We start from the raw sequence: 21710 nt of genomic DNA on the forward strand, positions 1-21710 counted from the left end.
TTCCGGCCCCCCGCCCCTCCGGCCCCCGCCCCTCCGGCCCCGCCCCTACCGGCCCCCCCCCGCCCTCGGCCCCCGCCCCTCCGGCCCCCCCGCCCCCCTCCGGCCCCCGCCCCTCCGGCCCCCGCCCCTTCCGGCCCCCGCCCCTCCGGCCCCCCGCCCCTCCGCCCCCCGCCCCTCCGCCCCCGCCCCCCAAGCCTTCCGTCACGCATGTAGCCATCTTCAGCGCAAACTCCGGGAGATCCAAAATGAGTGGTGGCCTAGCCTCGCCAAACGACCCAGTTCAGCGCGGACATTGGCGACTTCAGGGTTTTTTACGAGCTCTAAAGGCTGTGTATGGCCCCTCACCCCAAGTCCAAAGCCCGCTGCGCAGCTCAGACGGCAAAGTCCTCCTCAGCGACAAGATCTCCATCCTCAACTGAGGTCAATCTCTTTTCAGTGCCAACCGCTCAGTCCAAGATTCCGCCCTGCTCAGCTCCCTCAATAGCCCCTAAGGCTAGAGCTGGATGAGGTCCTCACCCGGGAAGAGACATATAAGGCAATTGAACAACTGAAAAGTTGCAAAGCAGCAGGTATGGATGGAATCCCCCCAGAGGTCTGAAGGCTGGCGGCAAAATTCTGCATGTCAAACTGCATGAGTTTTTCAAGCTTTGATGGGACCAAGGAAAACTGCCTCAGGACCTTCGTGATGCCAGCATCATCACCCTGTACAAAAACAAAGGCGAGAAATCTGACTGCTCAAACTACAGGGGAATCACGCTGCTCTCCATTGCAGGCAAAATCTTCGCTAGGTTTCTCCTAAATAGAATAATACCTAGTGTTGCGAGAATGTTCTCCAGAATCACAGTGCGGCTTTCGCGCAAACAGAGGAACTACTGACATGGTCTTTGCCTCATACAGCTCCAAGAAAAGTGCAGAGAACAAAACAAAGGACTCTACATCACCTTTGTTGACCTCACCAAAGCCTTCGACACCGTGAGCAGGAAAGGGCTTTGGCAAATACTAGAGCGCATCGATGCCCCCAAAATTCCTCAACATGGTTATCCAACTGCATGAAAACCAACAATGGTCGGGTCAGATACAGCAATGAGCTCTCTGAACCCTTCTCCATTAACAATGTGTGAAGCAAGGCTGTGCTCTCGCACCAACCCTCTTTTCAATCTTCTTCAGCATGATGCTGAACCAAGCCATGAAAGACCTCAACAATGAAGACGCTGTTTACATCCAGTACCGCACGGATGGCAGTCTCTTCAATCTGAGGCGCCTGCAAGCTCACTCCAAGACACAAGAGCAACTTGTCCGTGAACTACTCTTTGCAGATGATGCTGCTTTAATTGCCCATTCAGAGCCAGCTCTTCAGCGCTTGACGTCCTGTTTGTGGAAACTGCCAAATGTTTGGCCTGGAAGTCAGCCTGAAGAAACTGAGGTCCTCCATCAGCCAACTCCCCACCATGACTACCAGCCCCCCCACATCTCCCATCGGGCACACAAAACTCAAAACGGTCAACCAGTTTACCTATCTCGCTGCACCATTTCATCAGATGCAAGGATCGACAATGAGATAGATAACAGACTCGCCAAGGCAAATAGCGCCTTTGAAGACTACACAAATGAGTCTGGAAAACAACCAACTGAAAAACCTCACAAAGATAAGCGTATACAGAGCCGTTGTCATACCCACGCTCCTGTTTGGCTCCGAATCATGGGTCCTCTACCGGCATCACCTACGGCTCCTAGAACGCTTCACCAGCGTTGTCTCGCTCCATTCTCAACATTCATTGGAGCGACTTCATCCTTAACATTGAAGTACTCGAGATGGTAGAGGCCGACAGCATCGAATCCACGCTGCTGAAGATCCAACTGCGCTGGGTAGGTCACGTCTCCAGAATGGAGGACCATCGCCTTCCCAAGATCGTGTTATATGGCGAGCTCTCCACTGGCCACCGTGACAGAGGTGCACCAAAGAAGAGGTACAAGGACTGCCTAAAGAAATCTCTTGGTGCCTGCCACATTGATCACCGCCAGTGGGCTGATATCGCCTCAAACCGTGCATCTTGGCACCTCACAGTTCGGTGGGCAGCAACCTCCTTTGAAGAAGACCGCAGAGCCCCCCTCACTGACAAAAGACAAAGGAGGAAAAACCCAACACCCAACTCCAACCAACCAATTTTCCCCTGCAACTGCTGCAACCGTGTCTGCCTGTCCCGCATCGGACTTGTCAGCCACAAATGAGCCTGCAGCTGACGTGGACATTTACCCCCTCCATAAATCTTCGTCCGCGAAGCCAAGCCAAAGAAGAATTGTTCCTTATGTGAAAACTGGTTCTTGGAACACTTGGTGCGCATGGAACTTTGTTATCACTTTGAACAAGAGGGTTACTGTAATTAATTATAATACTAATACCAATTGATGATATTCATTCAAAAATTTTGTTGTTAACGTGAAATAAGCAACAAATAAAGTCTGGTTTTGGAGAAGGTATAGTGAAATCTTCATATTAAAATGCTTCTGTAGATCATCCAGTTCATTTAAAATTAACAAAACGATAGAATATTTTAAGTCAGTAATGGAAAATATATTGCGATATTTCACTTGTATGCTAAAAATAATAGAAATGAAATCTATCATTCCTATTAACATACATGTTAATGTTCAACTATCTAGAATAGGTATTTGAATATTGAATGCTCTGAGGTTTGTTTATTCTCACATGTGCCAAATTGCAGTAAAAATCTTAGCTTATATGCTTCCCAAGCCTAACTTAATAGTTTGATACATTTAAGATTTTATGGTACAGGTATTATGGGAATCAAGGGGAAAAGTTTAATATGGGAAAATAGGATTGAACTAAAAGATATGATCTTATTGAACAGTTGAATGGCCCGCTCTCTTTGTTTCTTGTGTCTCCTATCGATTGGTTTATGATTCTGCAAGGTTCAATAATTAACAATTTTTTTCTCCACCATGTCTTGCTTTTAGGTGATGAATATATCAAGAGTTTGGCTGGAAATCCTGAACTAATTGATAGGCTAGCTTGTATTTCTGATACTACTGTAAGTACTTTGCAAATGATTTGCATTATAAAGTAACTTAAAGAGATTTTAATGTTTTATATTGGCCCTTGCAATCTTATTTTGTGACTAAGGAAGATGGGAATGATTATATTAATATTAAAAGCAATATAAATAACTGTTTGTTTTGTAAATCATTATTGTTTTCACTGAATCTTCAACAAAACTTGAGGCTTAGTCATGCATGTTAGGCCAGAAGATAACTTTTTATTAATACAGTGTTGATGCTTTGGTCCAACAAATCCATGTCTAATCCAATTTGCCCACATGAGGCTCATAGTCCTCTACTCCTTCTCGATCCATTCCTGTCCAAATCCCTGTTAATTGTTGTAATTGGAAGGGTCATCTGGTGCTCCCATTGTGGTCTCCTCTACATTGGTGAGACTGGACGCAGTCTGGGAGATTGCTGCAATTCCCTGCCCCATTCCCATGGCGACATCTCTGACCATGGTCTCACACACTGCCACTTCAGTGTCTTGCCGAAGGAACTTGCCCCATCAGGGTTTTCCAAATGATAACGTCTTCTATAGGTCACCACAGAGTTCCTTTTTGTTTCCCTTCTTTCAGATGAAACACTCTAGCCAGCCATTTCCTCTTGTATGGACCACATGGGTTGTTTTCAACAGGCTGACTTCAGAACTCACAATCAGTCTTCAAAATAGGGTTTTAAACAAGCTGCCAGATTGCCATGCTGCAAAAAACTAGTTTTCTCTCTCTCTTTCTCCCCTTGGAAAACCACATGACCTTCTTAGAACAGCAAACTGCAACCAGACAGATTGCAGCAATCTTCTGAGTCTGTTCATCTGTTGCTTTCAAAACAATAATCCATTCCTCCACAGCAGTCTCTATAGACCTTCTCAAAGTTTTTGCAAAGGCACTTGGAGCCTGGACTTCTGGCTTGAGCAGAGCTCTGGCATTTTAAATGAGATCTGATTTGTGAGGGAGGTGTTTGTGTTTGATTGTGACCTACACTACTCCCACAATCTATCTCCTTCAAAAACATATCTATATGCAATATAAAATATGATATAATCCATCACAGTGTCATCAGGACTCAGGGGATGTGTCAGAAAGGTTTGGTAAGTTTATTATTGTAGCTTTTCATTGATTTGTTTTTATTTCTTAGCACAGAACAAAAGAATGTGAGTTCAAGTTTGATCAACCATGATGGAAAATGAATGAAAATGTTTTTGAATATGAAATTGCTTGGATAATATAAGGGACTCAAAATGATTTTCTGATTTGTAGATAACCAAAATTTTGCTTCATTTTAGAAAGACATAGAGAGCAGTAAGCTGATTTTTGCAGAACATTTGCCTCTATCCAAAATTCAGCAAGGTTTGAAGTCTAATTCTTACCTCCAAGGAACCTTTCGAGCCAGCAGAGACAACTATCTGGAAGCTATAGTCTGGGTCCATGGTGAAGAAGGAAAAAGCAAACAGGTGAATCTATTTCTTTCATTGTACACAACAGACAATGCAGAATAAATGTTTGAGGTCTATTTGGAGACCAAACTGAGAGGTCTGAAAATGAGCTCGAAACAACGTGGCAAAAGATAATGGCAGAGGCAAGTAGCCGGGGTACTTGTGACTGTGAAAGCAAGTCTGGTCATTTGCATTCATTCATCTAATTGTGAAGTTTTTTGAGGGAAATAGATTGGAAATTTTCTTGGATGGACCATTTGTTTTAAACTTGGATCTCTTTAAATCTGGTTGATGAAAATATGTTGCCTTTGACTGCAAGGATTCAATATCAATGGTTTTGACTGTTAGTCCACTTATAAATTATAAACCCCACAGTGTAAATTATCTTTCCTGGCTTTTGCAATACTGATGAAATTCAGATTATAAGAGTAAAGATGTTGCACGAAGGCCAATTGCTTCATATGAGGTAATCTCAGAAACCAATTCCTTTAGACACTGTAGGAATTACGTACTGATTTTTGCCATGGCTTCTTGGTTGAAGATTCCAGCGAGGACTGGTCAATCATTTTAACGAAGTAGATTATAACTCCGATTATCCAAAATCAAATTCTTTGAAATCCTAATATCAGATAAATAAGGATTTTTGAAACAATCAAAAATCTTGATTTTTCCGAATTTTGTTTCTGCACCATACTCATTTCGACAGAGCAACCGAGGGTTTTGTGATGGCAAAGGGATCTGCAAATAGCATTGTGATTATGAGTAGAATTTCAAGAGTTTGTTGATTTATCTTACCGTATTTTGTTCAGTTTGTTTTTTTTTGGTGTGAATTAAACATTATTTTGTGCTTTAAAAGCCTTTCCTTGATGTTTGCTGTTTATACACTGTTACAAGTGATTTGCTGTTGCTACTGGGCTGTTTTTAAAAAAAAAAATGACCAGTTATCCAAAAAAAAACATGTATCTGACATGGGTGCCGTCCCAACCATTTCGAATAATCAAAATTATACTATAATTGTAGAAAATCAAGATAGCTTTTTTTGTCTACTGGCTAGTATATTGCATATTATATCTCAGGAGCATTTCTGCTTTTACCAAATTATAATGGTTTGTGCTCATTTTATTTATTTGATTTTAAAATGTTAGATCTCTCGTGTACAGGAAGACTATTTCCTTAGGTCGCAAATACTGATATGGTGTGTCACAAACCTTTTTGGCTGTTGCATTTTTGTTCAGGTTTTATGTCACTTTGCATCAGTTCATTCTTGGCATTGGGAAGATAAAATGTATTATCATAAAATTAAGTACAGGTACACAATCCTTTATTCGGAACCCTTGGGGGATAGTGTGTTCTGAATTTCAGATTTTTCCGGATTTCGAAAAGCCCATCCGAATTGTGCTGCAGTATCCACCCCCACCCCCTTCCAGTCAACCGGCCCACCTCCCCCAACCACAGTCGCTGGTCCCCTGGCCACCCGGCAGTCTCCCCCTTCCCCCAACCACTGTTCCCACGCCGGACGTTGGACCTTTCTGGACGTTGGACCTTTCTGGACGTTGGACCTTTCTGGACGTTGGACCTTTCTGGACGTTGGACCTTTCTGGACGTTGGACCTTTCTGGACGTTGGACCTTTCTGGACGTTGGACCTTTCTGGACGTTGGACCTTTCTGGACGTTGGACCTTTCTGGACGTTGGACCTTTCTGGACGTTGGACCTTTCTGGACGTTGGACCTTTCTGGACGTTGGACCTTTCTGGACGTTGGACCTTTCTGGACGTTGGACCTTTCTGGACGTTGGACCTTTCTGGACGTTGGACCTTTCTGGACGTTGGACCTTTCTGGACGTTGGACCTTTCTGGACGTTGGACCTTTCTGGACGTTGGACCTTTCTGGACGTTGGACCTTTCTGGACGTTGGACCTTTCTGGACGTTGGACCTTTCTGGACGTTGGACCTTTCTGGACGTTGGACCTTTCTGGACGTTGGACCTTTCTGGACGTTGGACCTTTCTGGACGTTGGACCTTTCTGGACGTTGGACCTTTCTGGACGTTGGACCTTTCTGGACGTTGGACCTTTCTGGATTTTAGATATCTGGATAAAGGATCGTGTACCTGTATATGTTTTTTAGACTCCTAAGAATTTTTGAAACTGTTAATCATCCTTGTATTTTACCAAATAATTTTGATTTCTGGTCACAATGTATATGGGCATGCCAAAATATCCTGACCTGGTTGTTATAGACAACCCTTTCCTTATTCTAATATATCCTAATTTCAAAGTATCATCTTGCAAAAGTATGAGCTACGATATTCTGAATTTCAATCTCTTTAATCCAATAAATCTAACTCTGTGGCTGTTAATTATGTAGTTTTATTTTGTTGATAAAATGGATAATCTTTTTGCATAGCTTCAAATTAAGACTTTCATAACAATGAATAACAAACTATTTACTGTATGATGGAGATGTAAAACATGTATAAAGAAGCTGAAACTTTAAAGAGATGCATAACGATATTTATATAGAAAAATTCAAATAAAATTTCTTGGGCTCACACTTCCTTCACATGTTGTCGAATTATGAGCAAGTTGTTAGTGTGGGCAGATATTATGTCATATTACATCATAGTAACACAACAAACAATAGTCCCTTAAAGAGACAGGCACAAAATTAACTAGGAGTTTAAAAAAAAAGGTTTTAACATTTACATTACCAAGTTCACTGGCATTTTAGGGCTTTTTGTTCCATTTCCACTTGTTCATCTAATGGAATTTGCGAACCACCTAACGTCCAGCATTATAGTGCTGAAGTAGATCAACTAATTGGTTATTATGTTGTCTTATGATAGTCTCCTTTATTCCATATATAACCATATAACAATTACAGAACAGAAACAAGCCAACTTGGCCCTTCTCATCCATGCCAAATAATTGCTCCCAACCCCACTGGCCTACACTCAATCCATAACTCTCTATTCCTTTCCAGTCCATATACATATCCAATTTCTCTTTGAATGCTAATATCAAGCCTGCCTCTACCACATCTTATGGAAGCTCATTCCACACAACCACCACTGTCTGAGTAAAGAAGTCTCTCCTCATGTTTCCTCTAAAGTTTTGCCCCCTAACTCAACTTACATCCTCTTGTTTGTATCTCCTCTTCTTAAAAGAAAAAGCCTCACTATGTCCACTCTATACCCCTAGTAATTTTAAATACCTAAATCAACTTCTTTAACCTTTCCCTATAACTCCGACCCTGTAACCCCGGCAACATTCTAGTAAATTTTCTCTGCACTCTCTTCAAATTGTTGATATCTTTCCTATACTCTGTTCAAAATGCGCACCATACTCCAAATATGGCCTCATCAATGACTTGTCGAATTTTAACGTAACATCCCAACTCCTATATTTAATGGTTTGACGTGCCATGAGCTTTCTTCACCACCCAAACCATATGTGATTTTACCTTCAAAGAACTATGTCCCATTATCCATGCTTTATGCTCACATTTGACAGTAGATGAAGATCTTCAGTCTTCACATCAAGGAGTTGAGGGGAAAAGTCACAAAAATAGTGAACAGCTGAAAAGGAAACAAATACAAGTAATTGAGAAGCAAATGTGAAAAAGGAGAGGTTGATTGAAAATAGTAAAGGTAACTGTGAATAAGAACACCCAAGTTCATTTCTACTGTGGCAGCAATATAGAAAACACACATTGTTGAAGTGGGAAAGATTGGAGGCATGGATATTGATTGGAGATAATTGCTCAAAAGCTGGTACCTTTGCATTTGAGAAGGGAAATGGACAGCAGACATTGGACATCTCCAGTCCAATTGATGAGTCCTTGCAATAGATTGGGGTTTTTTTTTCCTCCATATTTTCTATCAAGTTCTAATCAGAAGCCAGGGTGTAAATCAAGTCTTGAGCTTTAGTGTTGTCATTTCTAAAGAGCTGGCATGAATTTAGAGCTTTTAACTTTTTAGCCAAGCTCTAATTGGGGCTCCGGCTGACTGATTGTATGATACAGCTAGTTCTTTCAGAAATTAAATAGATTACCATTTGGCAGCAAAATTGTACATTTTTAAGAATGCTTAATGCAATAGTGAAAAATGGAAGTTTGGGCATCAAATGACCTGTTTAGATTTAATTATTTTGAGGAATGTCAGCATTGTTGACAAGGCCAGCTTTTAATGATCAGGACTAATTTGGGAGGAGAAAATAAATTCTGACGGAATAAAGGACAAATATATTAACTGATTTTGTTACAAGCCCAAAGGACCCCAAAACCCAGCAGCAAGTTATTTTTAATGAACTTTAAAGATGAAAGCAGAATCAAACTTTAACTTATCTCTATACTTAACTAACTCAAATTAACCCCCTTCTACTTCTAAGCGCACGTGTATGGAATGTGTGTGTAAATTTAAGAAAAGTTCTTTGATTCACAGTTCAATCTCAATTCTCATTTTTCCAAGTTCTTTAGATGCAGGCAATTCTCCAAGAGAAACCTCAGACAGATAGCACTGCCACCCACTGCTCTGGAGCTTTCGTTTTAACAAGCTTCCTGGCTTGCACTGTTCAATTGCTTTCAGTGTCTCACGCACACTAGCTGAGAGAGCTTGTTGAACTCTCTCTCTCTCTCTCTCTCTCTCTTTCTCGCGCCCTCTCTCGCTCGCTCACTTTCTCTCTCTTACCCTCTCTCTCCAACTGCCAGAAAGGCCATGTGGCTCTCTCACTTGCAAAAACCCCCACCACCTTCAGCAAATAACAGGAGTTCCCATCTGTTGTCTTAGATAAACAAAACAAAGGAGTGACCTTTCAGTGAGCTTTAGCACCTACTTGTGAAATGTGCATAACATTCTCCATAGATCCTGCAATTTCCTGAATAGTAATTCTTCAGTCTTTTAAAATGTGTGTGTATGTATGTAACCTACTGTAATCTTACCAAATTCCTTCCAATATTTATCCATTACAATTTAAAATAAAGGTACCCACTTGAGAGAAGTTGAAAATCTCCTGTTACAAAGGCAGTGTATGTACTTTGCTAAGAGTAGGCAAAGTAATTCATTACAGTTCCTCATGGGCTCGAATTATAAAATGTTACCGAATCTCAAAGACTTTTTTCTAGTTCAGCAAATAATGTGATCACATGATAAGCAGTTTCTTTCAGCTGTCTTACTTTAATTGAATATCAGCAATGCAATTAAATACATGTATAATGCATTGTTGCAACATTAATTGGATACTTGTAAATGAATTGGAAAAATATAATGAAGACAAATTAATATTAGATTGAATTTGTGTTATTACAGATCCTTATTCAAGGGCTGAAGAATCTTAATCGTGCTATTCATGAAGACATAGTTGCTGTTGAATTGCTTCCCAAAGAGATGTGGATTGCACCATCAGCAGTCATCCTTCAAGATGAAGGACAAGTTGAAGATGGAGAGGAGGAACGAGAACATCTTGTACGGTCTAATGCTGTGACAATTTACTGTATTGCTTCCAGTTAGATAGAAAGAATACATCACAATAATAAGAATTTATTTTGCAAAATTTTCCTGCATCTGGAAGTTGAACAATGATAAATTTCATATAAACTTAATTATTTGCCTTGATAACCATCAGATGTTTGATTTTGAGGCAATGTTTGGTGGTTATGATGAGAGTTGAAATTAAGAGACCGTGCACTTTAAGATATCAAAAGACTGATTTTTTTTAAGAGGATGGAAGCACGTATAATGATGCCATAGATTTTACAATCACTATTGATTTTTCTCACCAAATTAGGTGAGCATTCTTAGGAAATTCTCATCCAGCTATTTGATCCACACCAAAGAAGCCAATTGTGAGAAAGGTGTCACATGGGATGTATAGAACCAAGTAGATGGACGTAAACATTTGCCTTAGTAGATTGCCCAAGTATACAATGTTTCTGACTCTGAGTTTGAAAAGATTAAAAGACACTTAAAAATTAAACCTTTTATTAAATTTGTAAAGGCAATAAAACAGAAACTGAAATAGATTATCAATTAAGAACACACAATTAAAATATTTAACCAAATTCAATTAATTCAGGGTAGGTGGAAGGGTGGCTGTTGCTATTAACTACAAAATATTTGCCTTTTGATTGTGCAACTAAAATGCTTCTAATCAGCATATTGCAATAAAACATTTCGTAAGGTGTGCTGTTACATAATTTTGTGTTTTGATGAATTACCCATATTTTAGAAATTGTATGCTTTTCAATATTTGCATCAAAGACTTTATGTACCTATAAAACATTTTCGCATGAATGCAAGTTGGAGAATTTGATTCGCTGTTATCAAATTGTTTTGAAACTTATAAAAATTGAAAATTTACCATTTTAAACAAGTTTTATTTTTTCTTTAAGATGAAGAATTTTACAAGTAAGAATGCTTCAAAGCCGACAGGTAAAGTGGTTGGGATAATTAAAAGAAACTGGAGACCGTTCTGTGGCATGATTTCAAAGTCAGAAATTAAAGAGGTGAGTCAATAGCTGATAATTAACATTATAAAGTATAAATAATAATTAAAAATATGCATGCCTACTACTTGTATTTTTGTCTGTATTTCAAGTCAACAAGACATTTGTTCACACCGGCAGACCGCAGGATACCTAGGATTCGAATCGAAACACGACAGTCTGCTGCACTTGAGAAGCAGAGAATAATTGTTGTAATTGATGGTTGGCCAAGAAATTCTCGTTATCCCAATGTAAGTCTCTTGTTTAAACCTTCTTGTTTCATTTACCTAAGGAAAGATTACATACAGTAGGCAAAATAAAATTTTAAGGATCAAACTTGAGTTATGTATACAGGTACATGATCCTTTATCCAGACGTCTAAAATCCAGAAAGTTCCAAAATCTGGTAAATGCGGACCGGCGGTTGGGGGAGGTGGTCGAGGGAAACTGCCAGGCGGCCGAGGGACCGGCGGTCGGGGGAGGTGGCCGGGCGACTGGAAGGGGGTGAGGGTGGATACGGCAGCACAATTCGGGTGGGCTTTCCAAAATCCGGAAAAATCCAAAATTCGGAACACACTGTCCCCCAAGGGTTTCAGATAAAGGATCGTGTACCTGTACCATCCTTATTGTTTAGAGAATGATCATGGCTGTGTGTGTCCATAATTTAATTAAACATGGCTTTTAATATTTTATTCCAAGTTCACAATGGCTTTTATTAGACAGCCAATAGCTATTTGGAGTATGAAACAAAACATTGAAATTCTTGATAATTTAATTAAGGATAAACTGCAATCGTATAATTGATCCCATAGTGCAATTGTTCTGTCTTATGACACATCAAAACAATTGACCTCAGTTTTTCATATTGGATTCCATCTGCCATGTATTCACTTCATTTGTTTATATCCCCATAGTCTCTCTGCATCTTCCTCACCAGTAGCATTGCCACCTAGCTTTGTATCCTGAGCAAACTTTGAAATATGATATTTGATTCCTCTCAAACAAATCATTGGTATAGATTCTGAACAGCTCTGACCTCGCTCACCCACCCCCCCCCCCCTCCCAAACCTTTTGACTCCACTTCTGGGTCTCATTTTGATTGTACTTTTTCTTTACAATGCTGCCAGAATTTTATGTCTTTCCTGTTCTGTCCATTTCCTAACTCCATTTTCCTTCCAATCTGAAACGGATTCCATTATTCCTTAACTGTTTTCTGTTCATTGTCCAATCCTTAGAATATGCCAACATATCACCACTTCCCCTGCCCTAACCCCCTCCGCGCACCCCCCCCCCCCCACCCCCCAATACTGTAGGCTCTAATTTTGCTTTGAATTACAGTCTCTGGTATCTTATCAAAGTTCAAATACACCGTAACAGCCAGTGAGACATGATAAATTTTATAAGTTGCAAGCTCAAGAAGTTCCAACAGATTTGTCAAAAGCAATTTTCTTTTTCAGAAATCCATGTGGACTCTTCTTTATCCTTCTCATCTTTATCCATGTGTTGTTACCACTCCATAATAAGTTCCAGTATTTGTTCTAATGTTAGGCTAACGGGTCTACAGTTCTTAGAACATTATAGCACACTACAGCCCCTTCAAACCACAATGTTGTGGTGACCTATGGAAACACAACAATCGAATTTTCCCCTATTTCATGTATATAACCCTCTATTTTTCTTACAATCATGTGCCTACCTGGGTCTTTTGAATGTCCCTTTTGAATGAGCCTCCACACCACCTCTGACAATCCATTCTAGACACCCGCCATTCTCTGAGTAAAAAAACTTACCTCTGATATCACCCCTAAATTTTCCTCAACTTGCTTTCTTGCTCCTTACATAAATAGTGAAGTTACATTCTACTGCTTTCCAGTCAATGAGAACTGTTCTAAAATCTGTGATATTTCAGAATTAAATTTAAGAATGTTCAAGTTGAAACATATAGGTTACTATATTCCAGTTTTAGTGCCTATAGTATGAGTTGTATTCCTCCTTTTGAATCAAATTAATAAATAGCCGTCAATAGGACGCTGGTAGATGACAGAAATTCCCCAGTAGCAGTTTAAAATTTTATATATGATTTAATTACTAATCATGTAGTTTGTAGATAGTTTACAATCATTACGAACACTGACCTTCCATCCATGAAAACATTTATGCGAGGAACTGCCTGCAAAAAAAAGCAGCCTATCATCATAAAGAACACTCCTCACCATGGTTACAACCTCTTCTCACTGCTACCTTTAAGCAGGAAGTACAGAAGCCTGAGGTCTAGCACCTTTTGGCTTTTATCCAACAGCAATCAGGTTCTTGAGCCACCCTGAGCTACCCTAACCTGGTCCAGGATCTTTGAAAGATCTGGTTCATCTACAGATATGCACCGCTAATGTCCACAATACGTTCTGGGCAATTGGGTGTTATAAAATGTGAACATTGTGCCAACACTATATTACTGTATATACTTAGCAAAGCTACATAGGATACTGAACTTGTGCAAATTAAACTGATTACTTTTTAAACTTTTATGTAAATACTTTCTTAACCTATATCATGCACAATTTAACAAAGAGGGTCAGGATCATCCACATCACTGTTCTCTCATAGTGTTCCACTGGAACACTGAGTTTCAGGTGGACTTACCGCCATTAATGAACTGTCACTCTAATGTCTGAAGGACATGGCTGAGGCTCTACTTGGGGAGATGTCGGCTTCTTCAGGAATATGAATATGTTTGTTTTGTTTGCTTTTTCTTTTCATAAATTTCGTTATATGCAGAAAACACTGCATGAGTATTCATCTCTATCAGTGAGAAGCATTCAGTTTTTGGGTCCATCTCTTCAGCACTCTTCAACAAGCTATTATGGTCTGCAAAGAATTTGGCTCACCTCTTAACAATGAACCTCTTCTGCACCTGTTCTGCTCCTTCTACAGTTTCCTTTTCCCTTGCCTTATCTTAAGTGTATTCGCTCTTGCTCTAACTCCAGCAACTCTTCCTTTGTTAGTTCCTCAGGAAGCACCTCTAGGAATTTTCAATGACCTCATCATCTATGTCAAGGTTCAGGTTGTCGTTTACCATGTCAATACAGTTCTATTAATTTTTGCAATCTTAACATCTTTTTGAAATCCCTTAAAGTCGTGCACATACCACTTCACTTTTTTTTTTCCATATGCCAATCATGCACTCTTGGGTCACATCATCCCAGGCCCAAGCAAGGTTCCTTATGCAGTGGAAAATGTACTCCTTCCAGAACTGCATCAGTGTCTTGCCAGTATCATTAGTTGCACCAACAGCCTGAGTAAAGGTCCTCCTCAGGTAGTAGGCCCTGAATACTGCACCATGGGCTTGATTAAAGAGGTGGTGTTTGGTGGGAGGAACACCACTTTGATGTTGAAGTAGAGGTCACCAATGAAAGGTGGATGTCCTGGAGCATTGTCTACATTTAGCAAAATCTTGAAAGGTATGTCTTCTTCCAAGCAGAACTTCTCCATTTCATTGGGATGGCCATTGAAGAAGGGCAACCTGAAACAGCGTTTGTGTCATCCAGGACTTTATTGCTCCTGTCATAAGCCAGTAAGGTGTGTTTGTTAATGTTCTTGAAAGCCCTGGGGTTTTCACGATGCCAAATAGGAAATGGCTTTACTTGTAGCCAGCAACATTGCCTCCTCACAACACTGTCACTCTGTCTTTAAAAGCCTTAAAGCCTGGCATTGACTTGACCTCCTTGTGGATTAAGGCTCTTTCAGGCAAGGAGTTTTCCTCCATATTCAAAATTTTCTGGGACAAATATCCTCCCTCTACACTTAGATTATCTAAGGTTTCAACAAATTCTTCTACCTTCACATCAGACTCACCACTCACTTTCACATTATTCAGCAAAAAACATTGTTTGAAGTGCCTGAACCACCCAGAGCTAGTGCTAAACTCAATATCGTAGTCTGGTCTTACTTTTTCTTTATGCATCTGGAACAAGCTCTTTTGCCTTAGCAGTAGTTGTCAGCATTGTCAGAGAGACTCACTTTTGTGTTTGGTTCTCAAAAAAATTAGCAATTTCTCCACATCTGATACGTCCCTCTCGCATTTTCACTGAAAGCCTTTCAGTGGAGCCGATCCTTTAAAAGCTTGGAGAATTTTTTTCTTTGCCTTTGAGGATCAACGTGACTGTCAATTGCGACATGCCTAAATCGCGAGCAATAGCATTCACTATTTTTCCACCTTTGTGTTGTTTAATAAAAACCTTCTGTTTCACTTCCAAAGCGATACTTCTCCTTTGCCTCTTGAGTCTTGCTGTTGCTATCACTAGCAGTGGTTTTGCTGCATTTGGGAGCCATGATAAATAGAAAGTACAGTACCTTCATACATAAGCTATTGTATACAAAAGACATGAGATACATGTATTGCGTGCAGGAAGTTGTTGGGTTCTGTGACAGAATATGTTGTGTTTTATATATTGGGTATGATTTTGGGAGATAAAGCTTGGCAGGTTTTTTTTAGTAAAGGTCACATTTAAATTATTGGAGCTCTGCTCAAGCTTGACAGGCTGGCTCCAAAGGCCTTTGCAAAAGCTTTGGGGAGTGCCCAAGGGAATTCACTAACGGATTGTTGTTTTGAAAGCAACAGATGACAGAACTCCAGAGCTGCAGCTTGCTGTTCTAAGTGGGTCATGCAGTTTTTGCAAGCAGAAAGAGAGAGGGGGGGAAAAAAAGAGGCTGTTTCTCAGAGAGAGAGAGAAAGAAAATTCAGTTCTGCGATTTTACAGTTCAGCAGCTGCTGGGACTGAACCAGGGCAAGTTGGCAAGGTTGTGGGAAACCCCATTTTGCAGAAGGGTTGTGAATTCTTAGTTCAGCCTGGTCAAACCCCTTGTGGTCTACACAAGAGATGACTGGCTGCTTAATGTTTCACTTGAAATAAGGGAAAAAAAAGGAACTCTGTGGTGACCTGAAATAAAGAGGTTATCATCTGGAAGACCCTGATGGGACAAGTTTCTTTAGCAAGACACTGATGTGGTGGATTAAAGGGATCAGTTTGTGTCCAGGAACAACAAATCTCTCTCTGAAAACTGACAAGAACCTTCCTGAGTGATAACTATTTACCTTTCAAGCACCAAAGCCTGGTGAACTTCATAAATGTTAAATTCTGTGCACAGATTAAGAATTGCCTGCACCAGTGAACTTGAAGGAATGACAAGTGAGATTGGACTATAAATTAAATAACTTTTCTAAAATTACATACGCATTACACATATGTGCACTTAGAATTAGAAGAGGGTTAAGTTATGTTAATAGTAATAAGTTAGAGTTTGATCCTGTTTTCATGTTAAAAGATCATTAAAAACAACTTTTGTTTAAGTAACCCTTGGTCTGGGTTCGTAACAGTACATCCAGTTACCACTATGTCCTGTTCTCCAATTGAGATTTCTAAATACTATTATAATCTTATGGGACCTCGGACGACGGACATGTATGCAGTCGGATGCCTGAACGGACATTAAGCGGTGCATACCTGTATTGAAATCACCTTTTTATTGTTCTAACCATTTATTATTTTATTTATTATTTATTATATTGTATTTATTATCTCTCTTTTGGTCTTGTCATATTCAAGTCCAAGTTCTAGTTTATTATTATCAGATTGTACTTGTACAACCTGACAATACAGCACATCTCCAAACCATAGTGCCCACACCGAGGAAAACACCTTGCACACAAGCATGTTATATGGTTCTGCTGCTTGGTGTGGGCTCACCTCAGCTGCAGCTATGCAATGTTCCTCTGGGGGACGGGCAGTTTCTTTGTGGTATTTTAATGTACTGTGGCAATTTAATGAACAGTGTTGTAATTGGTGTATTTATGTACCTGTTTGGCTGCAGCAATAAGAATTTGAAAGCATCTGTACATTGAAGTTGTTGGTATATGACAATAAATTCTCATTACTCAGATATATCTTCAATGTGGATTTCCTCCCACATCTCAAAACTTTGCAGGTTTAAAAGTTAATTGGCACCACATATTGCCTCTGATCTATTGGGAAGTTGTAGAATCTGAGAGGATTGAGGATGTGGGAAGAAAGATGACAGGTAAAATAGAATTGTTCTGTGTGCCATCATGGATTTGATGGGCTAAAATACCTTGACCAAGAAGAAATATGGTAAAAAGCAGATGTTCAAGAATTATAATTTGAAATGTGTATGAATTGTTTCATTTGTGCAATTCTTTATATAAACAATAGCAATGCTTCTTATAATTACGCCGACTGCATGATTTTAATTTTGTTTCCTGTTTACATTGTTCCCAGGGCTAATTTTCCAGCTAAACAAACTCACTCCATTTGCTTGATCAATAACTCAACACAAATTATATCTGGTTAGGTTATTGAAAAGGGAATATAGTTCTTATAACTTCTGTTGAATGGGTTTCAGGCACATGTTGTCCACATTTGTAGTTGCATTGTAACTGTCTGTGGTAGATACCAGAATGTGCTTCGTCCCATCGGTATCATTATCCCCTCAACTTTGAGGTCAGGGGAAAGAAATAAACACGGGCAAAACAATAGAATCTGAACAGTATGTACTGTGATGGATTTTTACAGGGTCACTTTGTCAGAAGTCTAGGAAATGCTGGCGATAAAGAAACAGAAACTGAAGTTCTTCTGTTGGAACATGATGTCCCTCATCAGCCTTTCTCACAGGCTGTTCTTAGTTTTCTGCCGAAGATGCCTTGGAGAATCACAAAAGAGGTATAGTATTAATTGCGCACATTATTTATAAATCTAAAGATAATGTAGCAGCATGGGGGGCATGGCAAGATGGCAGAGTCTAGACGTGTAATCTCGACCTCTCTGGCCAGACTTTTAAGAACCCGTTTTTAACTTTGTTTTCAGGTTTAAATTTTTTAAAACTTGTTTAAAGTATCAAGGAATTGTTATGGCTATTAATGGTAAAAAGATTAAACCGCAAGTACAGAAGAAACTACATTTTCGGAGTGTTGAAGATTTAGAGCCTGAACAGTCTGCTGCAATTTCAGATTTGCTTTCTTTCAAGCCTAAACCACAGAGATTGCCTGTGGGAGCTGAAAAAATGACTACTATACACCAGGAGAAGGACATCGCTGGAATTACCCGTTCTCAGGAGGAAGGTGCGTGTACCCCCGATGTGGATTCTGATACTGGCAGCCTGCCGACTTTAACGGAGGGGGCACGCAAGAAGACAACTCCATTGCTTGAAATACCCCAGGATATACTCCAGTCTGAATATTTTGTTTTTTTTTTGTGAGTTTTTGAAGCAACAACGGGTTGCGGGGGGAGAACAATGTCGGCCCCCTATGGAAGTCGGGGTGCCGTCGCTGGGAGTTCAGATCCGCAGTAAAACTTAAACTGCCTGTTGTTGAGATGCAGCAGGAGCTGCAGTTACCTGGTTCTGCCACTACGCAAGAGAAAGCAGGGCTGAGCTTTTCTGAATTACAATGTAAACGGCTAAGCCTTATCATTCAGCCTATGCTGAATGAAATGTCTCAGAGGCTCAGTTTGGAACTGGATACAGTTAAAATACGTGTGGAAGCATCTTGTGAGGATTTTAAACAATTTCAGGCTGCTTTTTTGAAATGTCAACAACGTGGCTTCTAATACAGAAAAAGTGTTGGAGGTGGAAGAATCCATTAAAGAATTGCGAGAACGTGAGAGGGAGTTAGAGAGGAAAGTAGATTATTTGGAGAATCAAAGTAGAAGGAACAATGTGAAGATTGTTGGTTTGCCAGAAGGTATGGAAGAACAAGATCCTCTTTGTTTTTTTACTGAGTGGATTCCACAAATACTGGGGCAGGAATTTTTCTCTGGAGGTCTGGTATTGGAAAGAGCTCATAGAGCCTTAAGAAGAAGACCTCTGCCTGGTCAACCACCGAGACCCGTGATAATTCGATGTTTGAATTATTTGGACAGAGAAATTATACTTCGTTTAGCAGTGCAAAACGTGAGACGACAAGCTCCGTTAATGATTCAAAATAGTAGAGTTTTTTCTATCCTGATTTGAGTCAAGAGGTTATTCAGCGTCGGCGTCCATTTAATCCAGTTAAAGAAGTTCTGTGGCGTAAAGGTTATAAGTCTACTTTTCGCTATCCGGCAGTGTTGAAGGTGTTTTGTGGAGACTTTCAATCTCGGTTTTTTGAGAATGAGTGTAAAGCAATGAATTTTGCTGACTCGTTGCCAGATGTAAGAGGACAAAGACGTAGCCCACTATTGTCTCCTAAAGAAAAATCTGGTTGTTCTGGAAACGGAAGAAACGGCAGAAATGGGAATGGAAAGAGTCCGTTTCCTTGAAATGGTGTCGCCGAGTCTGGAATTTCTTGGATGAATAGAAGAACTTTTTTATTTTTATTTTCTTTTTATGTCATTATGATATCTTGTTATTCTTTGTTTGGCTGGGGAGGGAGAAATTTGCTCTATGTTCTACTAGTCATCAGCCACTGGTGGGTGATCCACACCCAACTTTTGTTTAGGGATTACTACCTTTTGGTAGTTTTTGTTTTTTTTTCTTTTTATCTTTTTAATTTTAATTTTATTTAGACTTTAATTTGTGGTTTCTTTTTCTCCTATTTTAGGGCCTATTTACATTGATCTGAGTCTTTATATATTGATATTATTAATTTTTAGTAATATTAGTGGATATGTCAAAGTTGAAGTTTGCTACTTTTAATGTTCGGGGTTTAAACAGTCCGATTAAGTGTATTTTTTATCAAGTTCGATCTTTGGTAAAACGTGTTCGGTAGAGATATGATTTTACCTGAAATGATTAAATTTGAGACTTTTGGCATAATGAGATGAAATATTGTTTAATAATGGAAAAAATTACTTATGTTTCGTGGATAACTATAGTTTTTTTTATTAATAGGTGATTGTTAAATTCAGAATATTTACATTTTGATTTATATCGACTAGATTTTAATATGTATGCTTTACTTTTCTTTATTTTTTTTCTTTTTTCTTTATTGCTCTCCTTAGGAGAGTTGGCTGAAAGAGGGGGGGTTTCTTTCCTTTTTTTTATATATATATATAAAATATAACGTTCATGCTTTGTTTATTATATATGTTACTTATTATCTGTATTTTGAATGAATAAATAAAGTTTTAAAAAAGAATAAAATAAAGGTACCAGAGAAGGGTTATATTTCATCTATGTATCAAATATTACAGGGTGGTATGGATAAAAAGGGTTGGGATGGATCTAAAATTAAATGGGAAGTGCATATTGGTTTTATTTTTTCTGAAGAGGATTGGTTAGATGTCTGTTCTGATAGTGTAACTAGATTGATAAATGCACGTTATGCAATGATTAATTATAATTTTTTACATCAATTATATTTGACAACTGAAAATTTTTTTTTTTTTAATTGGTTTTTATGAATCAGGTTTGTGTTTTAGATGTGGTGATACGGTTGGAACTTTTTTTCATGCTGTTTGATTATGTATTCATATACTATCTTTTTGGAAGAAAATTCAATCTTTTTTAGAATACCTGTATAAGATTAAAATAGCTTTAGATCCAACAGTAGTTTTATTGGGTAGTTTGCAACCTCTGAAAGGTTTGTGATTAGAAAAGTTCCAGATTATTTTTGTATATTTAGCTTTATCCGTAGCGAAAAAATGTACTGCTAGTACGTGGAAAGATACAAATATGATTGATATTGATAGATGGCATAATGAGATGAAATATTGTTTAATAATGGAAAAAATTACGTATGTTTCGTGATAATTATAATTTTTTTATTAATAAGTGGTTGTTATACTCAGAATATTTACATTTCAATTTATATTGATTAGATTTTAATATGTATATTTAACTTCTTTAATATTCTTTCTTTTTTCTTCATGGCTCTCCTTAGGAGAGCTGAAGGGGGGGTTCTTTTTCTTTTTTTCTATGTATAAAAAAAAACATTCATGTTTATGTTTAATTGCTGCAAATGTCATATTATTTGTTTTTTGAACGAATAAATAAAGTTTTTTTAAAAAAAGATAATGTAGCAGCATAGAAGAGAATAATTTTCATGATTTATAAAATGAACTACAAAATCTCTTATCACCTTGCCACTTGATGAAAATTTAGATTCGGTTAAAATTCTGATAAATTTTTAATTCAGTTGCATTTATAAAATCTTCACAACTTTTAACCAGGAGCAAAGAAATTATATTTTTTAAAATGTGGCATTTTGATGAATGCATTTGCAATCAGAGATTTCTTAAATGCAGCGCAATAGATTATAAATGCTTGTAATACAAAATATTTTTTAAATTTGTAAATAACTATTGAGTTGGCATGTGTAGCACATAAAACCTATATAATAAAAATAAATTACAGCTTCCAGGAAGCATAATTGTTTATAGGAAGGACATGCAAAGGCATCCTGATGAATCCAATCTGTGCTGCACAAAATTAAGATATTTCATGTATTATAACAGATAAATCTCAACATCTCATACAATTCTGAGGCATAGAAAAAAGACTTTTATTTGGGGGTAACGGTTACAGGAGAAAAATGTGTAAGGTTCTTTTTCTCATTGAAATAAAACAAACCCTCAAAATCACTTTGGCCCTGAATTTCCTGAAATAACTACCCTTGTAAGCAATGAAATCTGCCTCATTCAGCAATATGTACATTTGCTGTGTAAAGAAATTCATTGATTTGGTATTGGCCATGTGAAGAGGCTACCTATTCAATGGTTGGTGTACTCCAGTAAAGGAGTCACTTCCTGTC

General features: G+C 38.7%; 1 protein-coding gene across 1 annotated transcript in view; it reads left to right on the forward strand.

Annotated features, from left to right (window-relative positions):
* dis3 (DIS3 exosome endoribonuclease and 3'-5' exoribonuclease) overlaps nt 1–21710 on the forward strand; it is a 64818-nt gene that overhangs the window by 15831 nt on the left and 27277 nt on the right. Inside the window, exons 4-9 of the mRNA XM_069890570.1 lie at nt 2977–3050; nt 4343–4510; nt 9796–9951; nt 10878–10991; nt 11084–11221; nt 17557–17703. Of these exons, the coding sequence (XP_069746671.1) occupies nt 2977–3050; nt 4343–4510; nt 9796–9951; nt 10878–10991; nt 11084–11221; nt 17557–17703 (797 nt within the window). The remainder of the gene's footprint in view (nt 1–2976; nt 3051–4342; nt 4511–9795; nt 9952–10877; nt 10992–11083; nt 11222–17556; nt 17704–21710) is intronic.

The sequence above is a fragment of the Narcine bancroftii genome, chromosome 7 (genome assembly GCF_036971445.1).
Source record: "Narcine bancroftii isolate sNarBan1 chromosome 7, sNarBan1.hap1, whole genome shotgun sequence".
Classification (NCBI taxonomy): Eukaryota; Metazoa; Chordata; class Chondrichthyes; order Torpediniformes; family Narcinidae; genus Narcine; species Narcine bancroftii.